The 15695-nt window shown below is 43.4% G+C and overlaps 1 protein-coding gene across 7 annotated transcripts in view; it reads left to right on the top strand.

Moving 5' to 3' along the window:
* The window catches only part of DENND1A (DENN domain containing 1A), a 215392-nt gene that overhangs the window by 167169 nt on the left and 32528 nt on the right, over positions 1 to 15695 (top strand). For all 7 annotated transcript variants that reach the window (XR_012082234.2, XM_020793327.3, XM_020793325.3 and 4 more), the window contains exons 14-18: positions 5594 to 5695; positions 6335 to 6422; positions 8529 to 8569; positions 10003 to 10074; positions 11033 to 11089. Coding sequence is in view for 6 of the 7 variants with exons in the window: in XM_020793327.3 (XP_020648986.3) it covers positions 5594 to 5695; positions 6335 to 6422; positions 8529 to 8569; positions 10003 to 10074; positions 11033 to 11089 (360 nt within the window). In the remaining variant the exon portion in view is untranslated. The remainder of the gene's footprint in view (positions 1 to 5593; positions 5696 to 6334; positions 6423 to 8528; positions 8570 to 10002; positions 10075 to 11032; positions 11090 to 15695) is intronic.

Here is a 15695-nt window from a genome sequence, read left to right as displayed (position 1 = left end):
AAACCCATAATTAAGGTCCACCGACTCTTGATGAGGTGATGGATCGGTGAAGGTGTTTAACCAGAAGAGTATTTGTTTACAGTGGATCTTACTATGCAAGACAGTTAAACATTCCTCAAAATACTATTATGGAGAGTGTGGCATTGAACCTTAAAATAATTTCCTCAGACATAATGCTGCTTTTTAAAAATATGTATGATGAGTGGGTAGGAGATCTTGTGACCCATTTGCCAGTGCCTGGAAGCATAGTACTGTATTTAAATGTATTCTTATTGCTACACTGTATTGAATTGCTTGCTGTAAGTTTCCTTGCAGTCTTTGATTATTGTTATATTCTGTTGCAACTCTGCCATTTATTAATGACACAAGATATTTTATTTAGATTTCAGCCGGGGGGGGGGACAAAATTCAGGACAACATATGATAAAACAAAACATTTAGTGTGAAGCAGATTAAGGTAAGTTAATCATAAAAAGAGAGACTTGAGCCAAAAACTAAGGTGCTTAGCAAAGATTTGTAGTGAAGTGCTATCATGGAAATTATATTATTGCTGTTTTAAATTAGTATTACAGTTAAAAGCTACAAAGACCAACATGAAGCAATTCAGTTTGGATGGGAGTTTTTTTAAACCCAGCCACCTTCTCTGAAGTCGGTGACCTGTGCTTTTAATTTGTTTCTTATGTAAATTCCTCGGTTCCTGTTTTTAACAGTTGGGTGACAATATTTGACAAGCAGGAGATACCTATTTGAGAGCTGAAAAACCAGATACTCCTAAAACCATCCATTCCTTATTTAGTTGGGAAATCCAGGCCAGATAAAAAATGCCTTTTTACAGCAGACCCTTTTCAAATTTGCTAGGCTTTTGTGTCACAGAAAAGGGAATCCCATAGCTATTGAAAAGATTGTATGTGTGTGCTCTCTCTCTCACACACACATGTGTTTGTTTTACAAACAGTATAATGAGGAAGGTGTTCTTATAGAGTGACCAAAAGTGTACTTAGGAACCTGCCCAATCAGCAGCTGCTTAGAGGAACTCGTGAGAAGAGGTACCCCATGATTTTTGTTTCTTTCCTCTGAGGCATGCTGGGAGAAAGGTCTAGGGGCACCAGCATGAAAGCGATATGCAATTTCTGTAAGTGAAGCCAAGCCCCGTGAGGAATGGTTGATGGAGCCAGGTGTGTTTATCCTGGAGAGGACAAGATTTGAGAAGTGCCACATGGGAAATGGCATAAATTTGCTATAGGCTGCTGTAGAGGGTGGGAGCCGAGCCAAAAGATTCTAACGGTAAGATAGAAGATTTTGACTAAACATTGGGAAGACTTTTCTCCTGGTAAGAGTGGCTTGACAGTATTGCAGCCTCTGGAGCTGGTGGACTTTCCTTCAGGGGAGGTTTCTAAATCTAAGTTGTTTGCCCACCAGTCAGGGGTGCCTTAGCGATGGATTCCCTGTACTAGATGACCCTGGGGATCTCCTCCAGCTTCGCTGTTGTACGATTTGCCTGACTGTATCCGATGAATATGATCATTGTACACATTCCAATTTGGAGGAAAGCCACCTCGGTGCCTTTTGGCCCTCCAACTAGCCGCCCATCTGCTCTCTGTCAGAACATGTTAGGAGTTCACTTGGATCCATGCCCCAGAGTTTCATTGCTGAGCTGGTCATGTGTTTGTCTCCACGACAACTCAAGGAGATGTGTAAACTGCCATGCTATGAGCCAGATGCTTCTCTGCTCATGTGCTCTAATTAGATGGTCGCTTCCCCCCTCCCCCCTCCCATTACCAGTGATGCTCATTGATGTTGTCCTGTTTCCATGGCTAAGGTGTGAAAAGAAGCTGTAGGGGAGTGGGTGGGATTGGCAGTGATCATGTAGCCAGGCTGTACGTAACACCCGTAACACCCTCACAGAAGAGCACCTTTGCAGTTGTTGTGTGCACAAGTGCCATTTGCACGAAAAGCCCACTGTGCCAAAAGTTGCCGATGATGTTGAGGGAATGACGGCACCATCCAAGAAGGAGAGTCAAGAACCTTCCCAAGGGACCGTCATTTTGCGCTGTTCTCATTGGTGAGGTGCAACGAGGATGCCATTTCCCAACCATACCGTGTTTTTTCAAATAAATAAATGGTACTGCATCATTTGCCAGAGAAGGGGTAGGGCGGAAGAGCTTAAGAAACTGTTCTGGTGACAGAAGGTGGAGCACAAACAAAACCTTACACTCTTTTTTAACAGGAATGCTTGGGTGGCAGTTGATGGAAGAGATAGTCTTTTTAAAAAGTTCTAGTCCTGTGTGTTTGCTTCCCAATTTCTTGTGCACTTGATTATTTCTCTACCTGCTTATTGTTCCTTCTTCATCCAAGCTTCCATGGTTTGGGCCTTTCAGCCATTTATTTGCCTCCTCACCCCCCACCTTTGTGTCTATATCCACCCAGCCCCCCTCCCTTGCTCTGAGATGTTTTGCTGCAAGGAAGTGTGAATTCTAGCCACGGAAGATGCTGTTCTTTTGTCACTGGTCCGGTGACCTCAGTAGATCTTGTACAGATAAGATACCCACCGTAAATATGTTGCATTTCATTGGATAATTAGGTTTCCTTGGAGACCATTACACAGCAAGAGCAGAGAAATGTGACCTTTTCCCAACCGCCTTCTGTTGCCACCTTTGATTAACCTTCCTAGAGCGCCAGCTTCTGAGGCGTCTCGCTCTCTCCAAGACCGTCTTTGCTGGTGTTGCTATGAAGCCCGTTGTGCAGTCAATTAGCAAATGGGATTTTCATGTCTGAGCATGGTCCTCTGGGCAGAGGGAGCCAAGAGACCTGCCTGCCTGCTACCCTGACTGGTGGTGCCCATGGGGGGAGCATGCTGCCCATCAGGAAGCCTGGAGGAGAACAGAACAGCTCCGGCATGGTGCAACACATCCACATCATTTTGCCGGGGAAGTCCCAGGTTTGATTGGCACTGTTGCCATTTAAAAGGATGACATGGCAAACTCTTTCTGCCTGAGCCCCTGGGAAGCTACTGCACACCAGAGCGGACCACTTTGCAAGACGGACGGATTAGCTGACCCGACACAGGGCCACTTTCACTGGATTAGGATCTTCATGGATCCCACTTAGCATCCCTCCAAATGTCCCTCAAAAACTAGTTTTGTTGCCTCGAGTCAATACAAGAGCTGTCTATCTGAGAAAAGGCGTACCAGTAAAGAATGTAAACTCTTCTAGATTAGCCGTGTTTCATAAAATCATAGAATTGTTGAGCTGGACGGGACCATAAGGGTTGTCAAGTCAAGGCCATTGTTGGTACAGGAAATCCACACCTAAAGTGTGGACATCCAAGCTTTGATTAAAAATCTGCAGTGAAGGACAATCCACTCCTCCCAGCCACCAAGGCAGTTGATTCCTCTGTTCAATGGCTCTCACTGTTAGAACGTTCTTTGTAATGTTTAGGCAGAATCTCCCCTCTTCTACTGCGAAGCCATGACTTCTGTTCCTGTCTTCTTGAGCTGCAAAAAAACAAGGCTGCTGCATCTTCCCTGTGAGTACCCTTCAAGTGCCTGAAGATGGCTGTCATATCACCTTTCTGCCTTCTTCAAGCCACCTCTGCCATGTTTCATAAAATCTTCAGAGCGGTTTGAAGGGGTAGGGAAACGTTGGCCCTCCTGAGACCTTGGACTCTGCAGCTCCCAGGAGCCCCAGCCAGCGTGGTCGGTGGTAAAGGATCAAGGGTGGGATTGTAGTCCCAGATCCCCAGGAGACCAAACTTTCCTGGCCTCTTCTTCTAGCAAAATGTGGCTTGTCTAGATCTCTCTTGGTGTCCCTCTTTTACTTGTAACAGGGGAAAGTTGCGAATCAAAGATGGGGTTAATCTAAATTTCAAAACCAAGTCATAACTTTGGGTTTAAATTGTTAAATAAAATATTCTTTCTCTCTCTTAAAGAAGAGGCAAACAGGAATGTAGCGCCTGTTGGGTCTAATTAAGTGTGCGGGCCATTTATTCTTCATGGGTTGCACTTCTGGCCGCCAGTGCTCACAGCTCTTTGCGTAATAGAAATCCTTCAAGTCAAAACTCCTCTGCAGAATCATTTTCTCCCTCCTAATAGAATTTATATGCAGAATTTATAATCCAGCCTGAGAGAGAGAGAGAGCAGACCCATCACCATCAATTGCAGCCATTCCCTTTCCTGGCCTTTATACCCAGTTGTGCCCTGAACAGTTGCTGATACTTTACCTTCATGTGCGTAAATGTTCCATTGTGAGTTTGAGGTGTTTTATGAGTGTGGAGTATTTACAAATGTTTGTGGGTTTCATCTCCGGAATAGGCGGCAGGGGGGATATTAACATATCCCCAGGTTTTCACAGATGTGACATGGAAAATGGCCACCTATGCAGATTGTGCTGTAGACCTGATTATTTTTCACCAAATCTGCATCTTTTCTCTGCCGCCTTTTTTGTCTTCTCTGACAGCAACCTTAGAAACTAGGGAACAGGCGAAAGAGAGTGGATCACTGTCAATTCATCCCCCCATCCCCACCCCGATTTTTTGTTTGTTTGCTGCTTTTCCCTTTTCCCTCATGATTTATGTTTGTTTCTGTATTGCCATTTGTAAGGAAAGGGGATTGAGAAAGGATTTGGTGGGAGGGGCCCAGAAACATCCCTTTTGTTCCAGAGTCCAGTGTAAAATCACAGGATCAAGATACTGGAGTGGAAGTAGCAGCAACAACTTGGTCTCCTTGCTCATTTACCCGGACTGAGGTATTCCCCCACTCCAGTGAAAAGTCCAGGATGAATCTTTTATTAGATTGTGAAAAGGACTCTGCATTAATTTTACATCAATATAATTGTATTGCTTTTTATCACTGCCACTTTTGAAATGCCATAAATATGTTTACTTCCTTTGCTGCAGTGGTGTATGTTTCAGCATGCTGGGGGCATGGTGGGTGTGGAGAGGAGATGGGTGTCATTCCTCCCCCAGAAATGTGTAACTGATTTTACCATGAGCCCAACTCATTCCAATAGATAAGATTCCTTCACAGCCCCAAAGAGGTAAACGGGGTGTGGGGTGTGGTATGCATTTAAAAAAAAATCCAGGTTATTAGAAGAAGGCCCAAGCAAGAATTCTAGTTTCCGTTTGGCCCATTCAACATGAATAACAAGCTGTTTGTAGCACAAACAGCTACAAACATTTATAAATTCCATGGTTTATAAATGAAAAGACTTAGCTGGAAGTGGGCTGGATTGTACAGTAGGAGTTATCATGCACGCAGACCTTGAAAGGATTTGAGCCTCTGCCATGTCAGACTCTTCTACTGCTTTCTTTGAAGCTGCAACGGACTTAATCTGCCCTGGTCTCATTTTGACACAGTATTTATTTATTTATTTTATTTATACCCTGCCTATGTGGTCAGCTTGACCATTCTAGGCGGCTGTTGTGATGTGTAGCCTTCAGTTAGTCGATGATAGCTGGGGCTAGGCCTGCCTCTTTTATGCTCTTGGACGACGTGGCAAAATGCTTAATTCAGATTAGCCCAACCTATTGAGAATGTGAGCATTTTGCGTACCTTCAACCTTTTCTCCCAACAACGACTTTTTCCCTCCACCTCAGGGGGAGCCCATCACGTTCTGCGAAGAAACCTTTGTCTCCCACCGGTCTGCCACCATGCGGCAGTTCCTGCAGAATGCCATCCAGCTGCAGCTTTTCAAGCAGGTATTTTAGCTTGTTAAATAAAAGAACAATCATTCCCCCCACCTTTATTTTCTGAACTGTGATCTATACTGGTCTGTGTGCCATGAAATACGGTTGGCCACTTTGTTCCCTAATTAGTGTAATTTATGGGTCAAAATGGGATGTCTCCTCCATTAATTCTGCCCCCAACCCCACCCCCAGCACTGCTGATGATCTGTTTTCTGGCACAGTGTAGCTTCTCTCCATTTCCTCCCACTATTCTGTAACCGTAAAACAATATTTTTTTTCTAGTCCTCCTCCTGCTGATATCTATTACATGGGCCCTCCTGGTTTTTATTTTGGAGATTGCACTGGATAGGAAAGCTCGGTTCTTGAGCAGTGCTCCTCCAGTCTGCTAATAAAATGAAAACATGGCTTTTCTAGGCTTCGTGTTCACTTGGAAATGACATTTCTGGGGTACGGGGGTTAGTTTTTTGTGGCAAAAAACAAACAAAAATGTTAACTTATTTTCATGAGCACTAAATGTGCCACAAGACTTTTCAGTGTTTTTGAAAAAAAACCCTAGTAAGTATTAGCATGTTGCCAGCAGGGTATTCTTCAGTTCTGTGGGGCAGCCTGAATGATTCATGCTTGATGCACTTTGCTTTCCCTCTTCTGAAGTTTATTGACGGCCGCCTTGACCTTCTTAACTCTGGAGAAGGCTTCAGTGATGTTTTTGAGGAAGAGATCAACCTGAGCGAATATGCTGGTAAGAAGGAATCATTGCTCAAGCTTGTGATTTAAGCTAGAAATGGAGAACCAGATGTAAACCACGCTTGTAAATTCAAGTTTGAAAGGCAGGGTGCAGATCTGCGGCATACAATTGCTTCCGAAGAGATAGGCTTTCAGTTGTTCTGCTCGTTGGCTTTCCCTAGACAACCGCTTGGCCACCGAGTGCCACAGTCTGCTGAACTGGAGAGGATTTTGATCAAAGGCAGCCTGGCTCTTCCTTCCTGGATCACTCTCTTGGACTGCAACTCCCATCCATGTTAACTTGTATAACTAATGGTGAGGAATGATGGAAGTTGTAGTCTGCCAGAATCTAGAGAGCCAGACCTTCTCCCTATCCTTGCTAGAGACATTTGACAGGCTTAAAAGGGGAAACAATAGAATTTTGTGTCCAGGGACTTAATGTCCTACTCGCGCGTAGTCTGCGACTTGTCCCTTTATGTTGAGCCCTGAGATGTTTTAGCTTAATGGTTGGCTTTCTTGATGAGGATTTCCTTTTCATAAAGCTTTTGGGGGACAAAACAAAAAATAAAATAAAAAAGGAAAAGGGGAAAGCCCCCCCCATCCCAAGATTAAGCATATTTATAGCTCTGTCTCTAATATTACAGTGGGGTCTCGACTTACAAACTTAATCCGTATTGGAAGGCAGTTTGTAAGTCGAAAAGTTTGTAAGTCGAATCAGCATTTCCCATAGGAATGCACTGAAAACCAATTAATCTGTTCCGGCTGTTTTTGGTTCTTAGGTTGAGGGACATTTCCCATAGGAACTAAGGCAAAGCCGGTTAATCCATTCCTACCACTAGGGGTAGAATTTCTTTCTTTCCTTTTAACCTAAGATAACTTAGGTTAAAAAAAAGGAAAGAAATGAGGGAGAAAAGGAGGGAACAGACACCTTTTCAACAGAACACCCTGAAAAGCACATTTTCAGCCAAGACAAGTACCTTCTGGAAAAAACCAAGCACCTTTCAGACAACAGATCACCTTGAAAAGCACCTTTTAAATCAAGACAAGCCAATACAAGCACCTTTTGGGGAAAGGGGGGGCAGCAAATGAGGGCGGGAACACCTTTTAAAAATCCAAAAATCAAAAATTAAAAAAGCGCCAAAAAATAAAAATACAATCCGTACCGCACTGTACCAGGCAATACCAGCAGTACCAGGCAGTCTGAAGACTGTCTCCAAATCCACTCTCAAAACACTGGGAAGAGCGAGGAAGCAGGTAAGCACCCTTTTCACTGGCCAACGGTTAACTGAAAGTTCAAACTTCATGATTTCCCCACCTCAAACACGTTTTTTTTGGTTTGTAACTCGAATCTAAGTGTGCAAGTCGAGTCAATATTTTTCTATCAGAGTGGTTTGTAAGTCGAAATGTTTGTAACTCGAGCCGTTTGTAAGTCGAGGGTTGACTGTATTGGTGTTTCCCAGCTGCCTGACAAGGCAACAGCCAGGGGGAAAAAAGTCTATGAATCACTTGTATTAACAAAGCTGGGAACGTCTTTTGAATGTATGTGACATACATGTTTGGTTGAGATCAGTATCCGTACCTCTGCTTAATGTAGCGCTGTCCCTTCAGGTGTTGTTGGGACTCCCAACACTTATAGCAGCTCTTGTTTTGACTTGGGGGGGGTGTCTTGCAAGGTTTCTGGATTGGCAGCCCTGGTACTTTCAAAGACACTGTTTTGTCCTGGCTTGTTTGATCCTGGAGTGATGTTACTTCCCTTTCTCCTGACCTGACATCTGTAGACCAAAACAGAGTTCAGTGGCCAAGCCAGGCAAGCGATGAAGGGACAAAGCCACCTTAACTAACGTTGAGCAGTGACGGAAGAAGAGAAAGAAAGCACAAACATTCTAAACAGCTTTCTGTATTGAAGCAAACCTGTTTGCTAGATTTAGACAAAAATAAAGAGCCGTTTCTGTTTCTTTTTTAAAAATATGCATTAAGAAAGAAATGCTGCCTCACTAATGGGGGGGGGAAAGAGGGGGCTATAAATGACTTTAGCATTGTATTTTGGTAGAGGGGGAGAACATCAGTGACTCAATAAGATGATTGCCCTCATTCTCACCTGTATGCTGTCTCTTTGGGTTAGGTAGTGACAAGCTCTACCACCTGTGGCTGTCAACGGTCAGGGTAAGTGTGGCCTGTGGTCCTGATGCTCCTTGCTTTTTTTCTGAATAGGGGAGTATGGCTCTCACTTCCTGTCGGGAGCTAGCCTTGGCCCCTCGAAGTCAGCTAAGCTCCAGGCTGTTGGTTGGTACAGAAATTTTTTTTGTTGCAGCAGGAGAGAGGGGCTGGGTGCAGATTCTCTTTTGGAATCTAGAATAAAGCCCTTAATTGATGGATAGTTGAATTGTGCCATGTGATAAATAGGAACAACAGACTGCAACTAACTCCTGAGGTTGGTGTTAAATGATCCTTCCATATTATACCCCTGTTAAGGCAGCAATGGTAAAAAATTAAAAAAATAATTAGCAGAAGCTGCCTTACTCAGAGTCCAGACTTACTCCCAGCATACAGTAGAAAATAATGGTCCAGCATCCTTGATCACAAAGGGTTCTGAGAGAAATAAAATAAGTTCCTCCAAAAATATCCAGCTGGCTTCTCTGATGTTCCCACAGAATGCCAAATACTGTTCTGAGAACTGCAGAAGAAGAAATGTTATAAATTAATAACCAAAAAAAAAAAAAATTCCAGTGTTTCAGTGCAGCACCATTTCTGATAAGATTTGTTGGGTAACATTTTCTTTGTAAATCCTTAATTAACAACTAGTACAAAGCAGTTTTAATTATTGCCTTTCAAACACCATTGTGCTAACATCGACTTTTAATTGTGTTGTGTGCGTGTGTGGAGAGGGTGTTCTCCTCCTTTTGTGCACGCCAGATTTTATTTATCACAATAATGCATTATGCAGCACAAGTCAACATGTGCTGCAAAAATAAATAAAACACCGAAATGCTAGATTATTCTGTCTGACAAACCAGAGTCTGCACACTTTCCTGGTTGTGTCTACGTGAAGTCAGCCCTTCTGGAATTATCTGTAGGTGGATTTTGCTTACCTTTCTCTCTCCTCTCTTAAAAACTCAAGAGAAGGAGGACAGATGTGAGTAGTTTCCGACTGAGGGGAAAGTTGTTCTGGCGCAGTCAATAAATCAGATATTTTCATATTGTAACATTTTGTTTAGAAATCCAATAGATATGGAGACCCCCTTGGGTGAGCACTGAAAATGCTGCGGTATTCTAGAACTGTCCTTTTAGCAGGTGAAAACTGAGGTGACAGTTTTAAAAACAGTTGAATAGGGGAAGAAATATGTAGATAACAGTATCTGAAATGCTTCACCTTCTGTCTGCCTTAAAAATTTAGGTTTAAGAAGCAAAACACCTGAAACCACAGCAATATCGCCTCTATTCCTGGTCCTGTAGCATTTGCTGAGGCTAGCAAATAGTGTTTGCAAAGCAGTTGTAGAGAAACATGGAATATGCTCTTCTGTGTGTAGAATTAAAAATTATGATGCCAGTGCCGCTCCAGTTAACACGTTCTTGCCATGTTGCTTTCCTGCATGTAGAAAGGAAGTGGCGCCATTTTGAATACAGTCAAAACCAAGGCAAACCCTGCCATGAAGACTGTCTACAAGTTTGTAAGTATCAACACACTTCCTCTAAATAAATATGGGATGGGTGTGTGTGTTTTTAAGTCCGTCTGCATCACAATGGCATGCATTTGCACCCGAGTTTGGAAAGTTGCTCTTTTATTCTTTGGGGAGCACAGCTTGTCCCAGTTTTAGGGGATTGGAGGAGTTGTTATTTCAGAAAGGAACTTTTCCAGGATGTGACTTGAGTAAGCAATTTGACTAAACCTGTGAGCACTTCACCAGAGCTAAGGAGCAGGATGTTCCCATACAGATAGTACTTTTGAAATTGCCATTTCATGCAGGAGGTAAGAATCAGAGAGGGTCAGATCTCATCTGAATCGCTCGAGCCGAACCTTCTCCACCCTGCTCCTAGTCCTCTCTTTGTGACACAAGCCATTGTCGAGGAGACCTCATCTAGGACTTATTGCCCATCTTTAACCCCCATGCAAAGAAGATGCCTTGTAGAAACCCGGTTGAAATAAAATGGATTCTGAAACGGGTATTCTTCTCTCCTCCCCATCCCCGAGTTCTGTTAAATGGTACAGCCAGCCTGCTAGCAAGCACATTTTTGTGCCTTCCGCCTGTATTTTTCTGAGATGCAGAAAGGTTGGATCCTGCCCTGGTAAAAAGCAACTCGGCTTCTCACCTTCGTAGCTGCACAGCAGAGATAAAAAATAATTAGGAGGATAGAATAAGCAGCCCAGGCTTTATAAAGGAGGCATTCACAACAAACAAAATCTCCTTTCTCCTCATTAAAGATTGTTTTTTTAACCTCTTGTCTCTGTATTTGTTTTTTTTTTTAATCCATTATGTCTTCAGCTTAATGGCCCAATTCTCCCCCCCCCCTTCCTGTTCTCAATAATCAGGAGAGGTAGGTCCTGATGGGCCAAAATTCAGCCTAGTTTCCCTTAATTCTGGTTTCTGACTCAAGCTAATTTCCTTCCCCCTCCTTTTTCTCATGCAGGCAAAAGATCATGCAAAAATGGGAATAAAAGAGGTGAAAAACCGCTTGAAGCAAAAGGTACTTGAAGTTTGTATGCTTTAAAAAAAAAGTATAAGAAATACTTGGCTAGAAAAAAAGGCATTATGTGATCAATAGAGAGCTGTTTGGTGCTGTGTTGTTAACACACTTCAAAATGCATTACCAGCTGTCCTGGATTTTTTCCCACTGTTATAAATATTCACAGACAAAAACCAAATACATTAAGGTCTGACATGAGATTTGTGCCCCTTGTACCAAAAAGTGGGGAAAAATGGGATAAGGCAAAGTCGATTCAGGTAGCCTGCCTCTTGTTCATGGGAGATCAAGAAATGTTCCTTTTTTCCCCTCTTTCTTTCCCTCTTGTGTGGAAAGTCAAGAGCCTCTGGGCCACTTCAGTTGCTACAAATTAACTACGGAGAAAATAGTTGTATGTGGAGAAAAAGCATGCATGTCCCTTGTAAATTATCCTGTGTAAAGATTGCCTGTGTATTTCTTCTTGTGTGTTATCTGGACAGCAGAATACACACATGTGGGATTCTTTGCTTACCCGTGAGATACAGACATGCCTTTTCCTACGTGGAAGCACACATCCATGTACAAAGTTATCACCACATAAAACAGCTCTGAGCAGCTCTGATGCTGATCCAGAGTGAGACCGTTATCTGACATTCAGAGAGACTATTTTCACCATGATGGAAGTGAGTGCAGATTTGCTCAAAATATAGTATCCAAGGAGTTGGAGTCGATAGAAAAAAAAGGGAGATGAATATATGCTTGTGAGACATGGGTTCAAATCCCTGCTTAGTCACAGGAATTCACTTCTTGAAGATCTCACATGCTTGAGAAACCCCGTTAAGGGTTAAGACAGAATCAGTGTGATGGCACATTACAACAACAGTATAGGCCCCATGTGCTTGATTAACACAAGGGAAGAAACAAGATGATTATCCATTGAAGGCATTTTTACCTAGCTTCCAGAACAGCAAGTACTGTAGTAATCTGTAGTAGGACAGACCTATAGTCTAAACGGCTTGCAGAGAGATCAGGATAGGACAGGAGGTAGGTAATTCAAGTGCCCTATCTCTTGCTATGTCCAACTGGGTGTGTATTTGTTTATGTGTGTGTAAGTGAATGGATTACAAAAGAAAAGAAGAAATGTTCCTCGAAATGAGCGAATGAATTGGGTGAATTTGCATTTGTATGTGCCCTTCCTTGGGTGAGGCATAGAAATCTGTCCAGTCGTGCAGGTAAGCTGCTTCGGCTATGTTGCCCCACCAGGATTTAGCAGGCTACGACAATCTCTTGGAAATTCCATGCATCTTCAACGCCCAGCTGTTCTCATTCCATCAAGGACATGGCATTCCACCTGTTTGGTGTAAGGACTGGCTGACACTATATACACCTACCTTACTATGGCCTAATTTCCCTTGTTGTTGGCCCTAGCATTTCAATATTGTTGTACATGGTTGGAGAATATATAGTGTTTGGAAAATATGTTCAGCTTTAAATTTGAATTTCTGTTTTAATTCTTCTGAACCTCATTCATATATTCCAGCCCAGTCAATGGAGTCTAGAGCTCACACACACACCCATGTCACAAACACTCTTCTGTTCTTTCAGTCTTTTCTTGAGCCTCTTCAACAACTGTTGAAAATACTTCTCAGCCTGGTTCTTTTGTATCGAAAGAGGGAGAAAACCCTCAACATCTCCACTTCAGGTACTCTGGCCCAGACTTCTTTGCTCCTCTTCAGTACTCATGTCCATCCCCCATCCCCCTCTTTCCCTCCACCACACACAGCATGGTGAAGAAGTAATGTTAGAGCAGGAGGTTTCACCATATCGGAGGCGAGTCGAATAGCAACAATAGTCTTTCAGGAACAGACTTCTATTTCTTCGGAACACCTTTGAACCAGGCTGTTGACAGGTCCATTAGCCCAGCCTGAGCCGTTTTCCAATCGCCTTCAGCAGATAATCGCCTTTGGTTTTGTCCGCTAATGACAGGTTTTACTTACTTTTGTAAGTAGAATTCTGCCTCTGTGTGTATGTGTGTGTGTGTGTGTGGGGGGAGAACAGGCTGGGAGCCTCTCTTCCCTAACCCTCAAGACTGGGTGGTGATGTTCCCCTCTCTTCTGGCTGACTAATTTGAGGCTCCTCTGGATCTGACCCTCTTGCTCCTTTGTATATTTCTCAGCATTAACATGAAAAGTGCCCTGGCTTTTGGCAGAGAGAGCCAAACCTTCAGCCTTACCTCTGCAGTCTCTGTTGCCAAATAGGGGTGCTTTTCCTCTTATGACAATGGAAGAAATTTTTAAAATGCACCAAAGACGGGGAAAGCAGCTTTCTCTGGCTGTGCATAGCAATGGTGACCTTTCCAATATAATCAAGAGCCTGTTTTTGCCCTTGGTCTGCTCCAGCCCTGGGTTTGAATTGCAAATAGGGAAATGCCAGGTTGACCTCTGGAGAGGTCAGCCCAGTGTATGTAAGGTCCTCTTCTAATATGATCTCTGAGATTGAATGGGGCTCCCTTTCCGTCCCTTCTTCATTTATGATCTGGGTTTTTTTAGAAGCGTCTCCGATCATTTGCGCAGCCTCCTTATGACTGAGAGCAAATGATTGCTAACAGAGAACAATGTGGCAGCTTCTGTTTTATGCCCAGTGCCATTTTTTTTTTTTTTTGCTAAAGTAAAGGCAGCCCATTTGCCTCAGTTCACAAAAGGGAGGAGGAGACCCATGTTCAACCATCTCCTTACTCTGTCTCCTTTGAGTCCCAGCTCCACAGAATTGGGCAGCACAAAGGGAGAGGATGTTTTCATTCTTGCCTCCTGCAAATGGTTGGAGCTCAGTGAAGGGACACACACACATCAGGGGTCAGCCATAAATGAAGCTAATACTTGATTTGTCACTTCCCACCATGACCTTCTGCTCAGTCCATTTGCCCCACCTTCAACACCATTTTCAAGAGAGTGTAAAGGCACAGTCCAAAAGGGGAGCAGCATGCTCTAGGTTAGGCCAGAGAATTGATGAAAGGGATGTTTGAGGTCTTGGAAAGGATCTTCATTGAGAAAACATGAATGTGCATGGCATAGCAGAGTTGACAAACTAGAGAGAAGTTCCTTACCATGACCGACCTGCATGATCAGCGCTATCCCAGTACATTCGTGGCCAGAATACTCCCAGGGGAAAAGGGGCTTCTTTTTCTGGGGTGCTGGGAAAGAGAGTATTCCTAGTGCTCCCAGAAAATCTTTCAGCCAGCATTGCAAACAGAAACGGCAATATTCTTCCATCATCAGTCGTATGCAGCGTAGCTTTATGGCAGCCAGATTTCAGCCACCTCTATATTCCAGAGGCCCAAGCAGCAACAGGACATAAGTAGAAGGAAATGGCTACAGTTTTTAGTGTAACGTTTCCATATGGAAGAACACTACAGAGTTTCAAGGTGGGCTCAAGATGATGGGCAAACTACTGCTACTTGGTTTTCTTTTCCAGAGATAGGTAAAAAGAGTCCAGACTTTGGCAGAAGGGTCTCACAAAATTCTGTGTCTCTTTGTCTCATCAGCCTAATCTGCCTCTCTGTCTTTTGTTTTCTACCCCCTGTTTATATAGTACTTTGAAGTTCATCTGAGGAGGTGCGCACATGCCAGGGGAACGACATCCACCTGCCACTGACCCTTTTCCCCTAACTTGTTTGCTCCCACAGAATGAGGCCTCTAAACCCCTCGCCAAGTTGTATTGCTCACATCTGTGGCTCTTGTTGCTTTAATGTCGCACCTTTGTCGTCTTCAACAAAGGTGAGGAGGACGTGTTGTATTATTCATTCCAAGTTTCCAACTTGGAACTTTTCTTTAACAAATTCTTAATTTCCTCTTCCACACTTCTTGCCCAACTTGGCAGACCATGGTTCCATCAACTAGGTCTGAAAAAGTCTCTTGTTTTCCTCTCTGGAGCAGACAAAGCTCTTCATAAGGTCCATCTGTCCTTTGTTTCATTTGACCCCAGTGCGTTAGGTCATCCTGTGTCCAAAAGAATCATTTCTAATTGGCTATCAGCTTACATGTCTCATTAAAGTGTTTGAGCAAGAGTAGAACTTGAGGGGGGCAAGTCAAAGGTCGGTCCATCAAAAGAGTTGGCTTCGGGGTCACATGGGCATGCAGCGCTCTCTCTATATTTACCAAGCATTATTTCCTTGACACTGTTGTAAAGAGTTTTTAAGGCTAAGGCTCACTGTGTTTTAGGCTTTGTTCAATGACTTGATTGTCCTAGCCTTGCTTGCTTCTCTGATCTTCTAGGGGATCCTGCATGCTTGCCTTTGCTATTTTCTGCCCCCCAATCTTGCCTCATCCAACATGTTTCATTACATAGTTCATGGACACACACACACACACACACAGTTAGGCCATCACGGAAACCAGGGCCCCATATCTCTTAAAATCTGAGAGCCAACGTCTTGTCAAGTCCCATGGATCTTTACTGGCACCTGATTGAAAAGTCTTTTAAAGCACCCTGTCAACCAGCTGGCTTTTAATTAATCAGTAGACCATTCATATTTGAATGTATTTGCACATTGCAAAATGAATGATGTGTATGAATCCCAAAGGAGGAGCAGCAGGAGCTGTAATGACTGCCCTGAAAATTCTGCATTCAATCA

This window comes from Pogona vitticeps, chromosome ZW-PAR (genome assembly GCF_051106095.1).
Source record: "Pogona vitticeps strain Pit_001003342236 chromosome ZW-PAR, PviZW2.1, whole genome shotgun sequence".
NCBI lineage: Eukaryota > Metazoa > Chordata > Lepidosauria > Squamata > Agamidae > Pogona > Pogona vitticeps.
The sequence above is the reverse complement of the archived record's forward strand: the minus strand, read 5'-3'. Positions and strand labels throughout refer to the sequence as shown.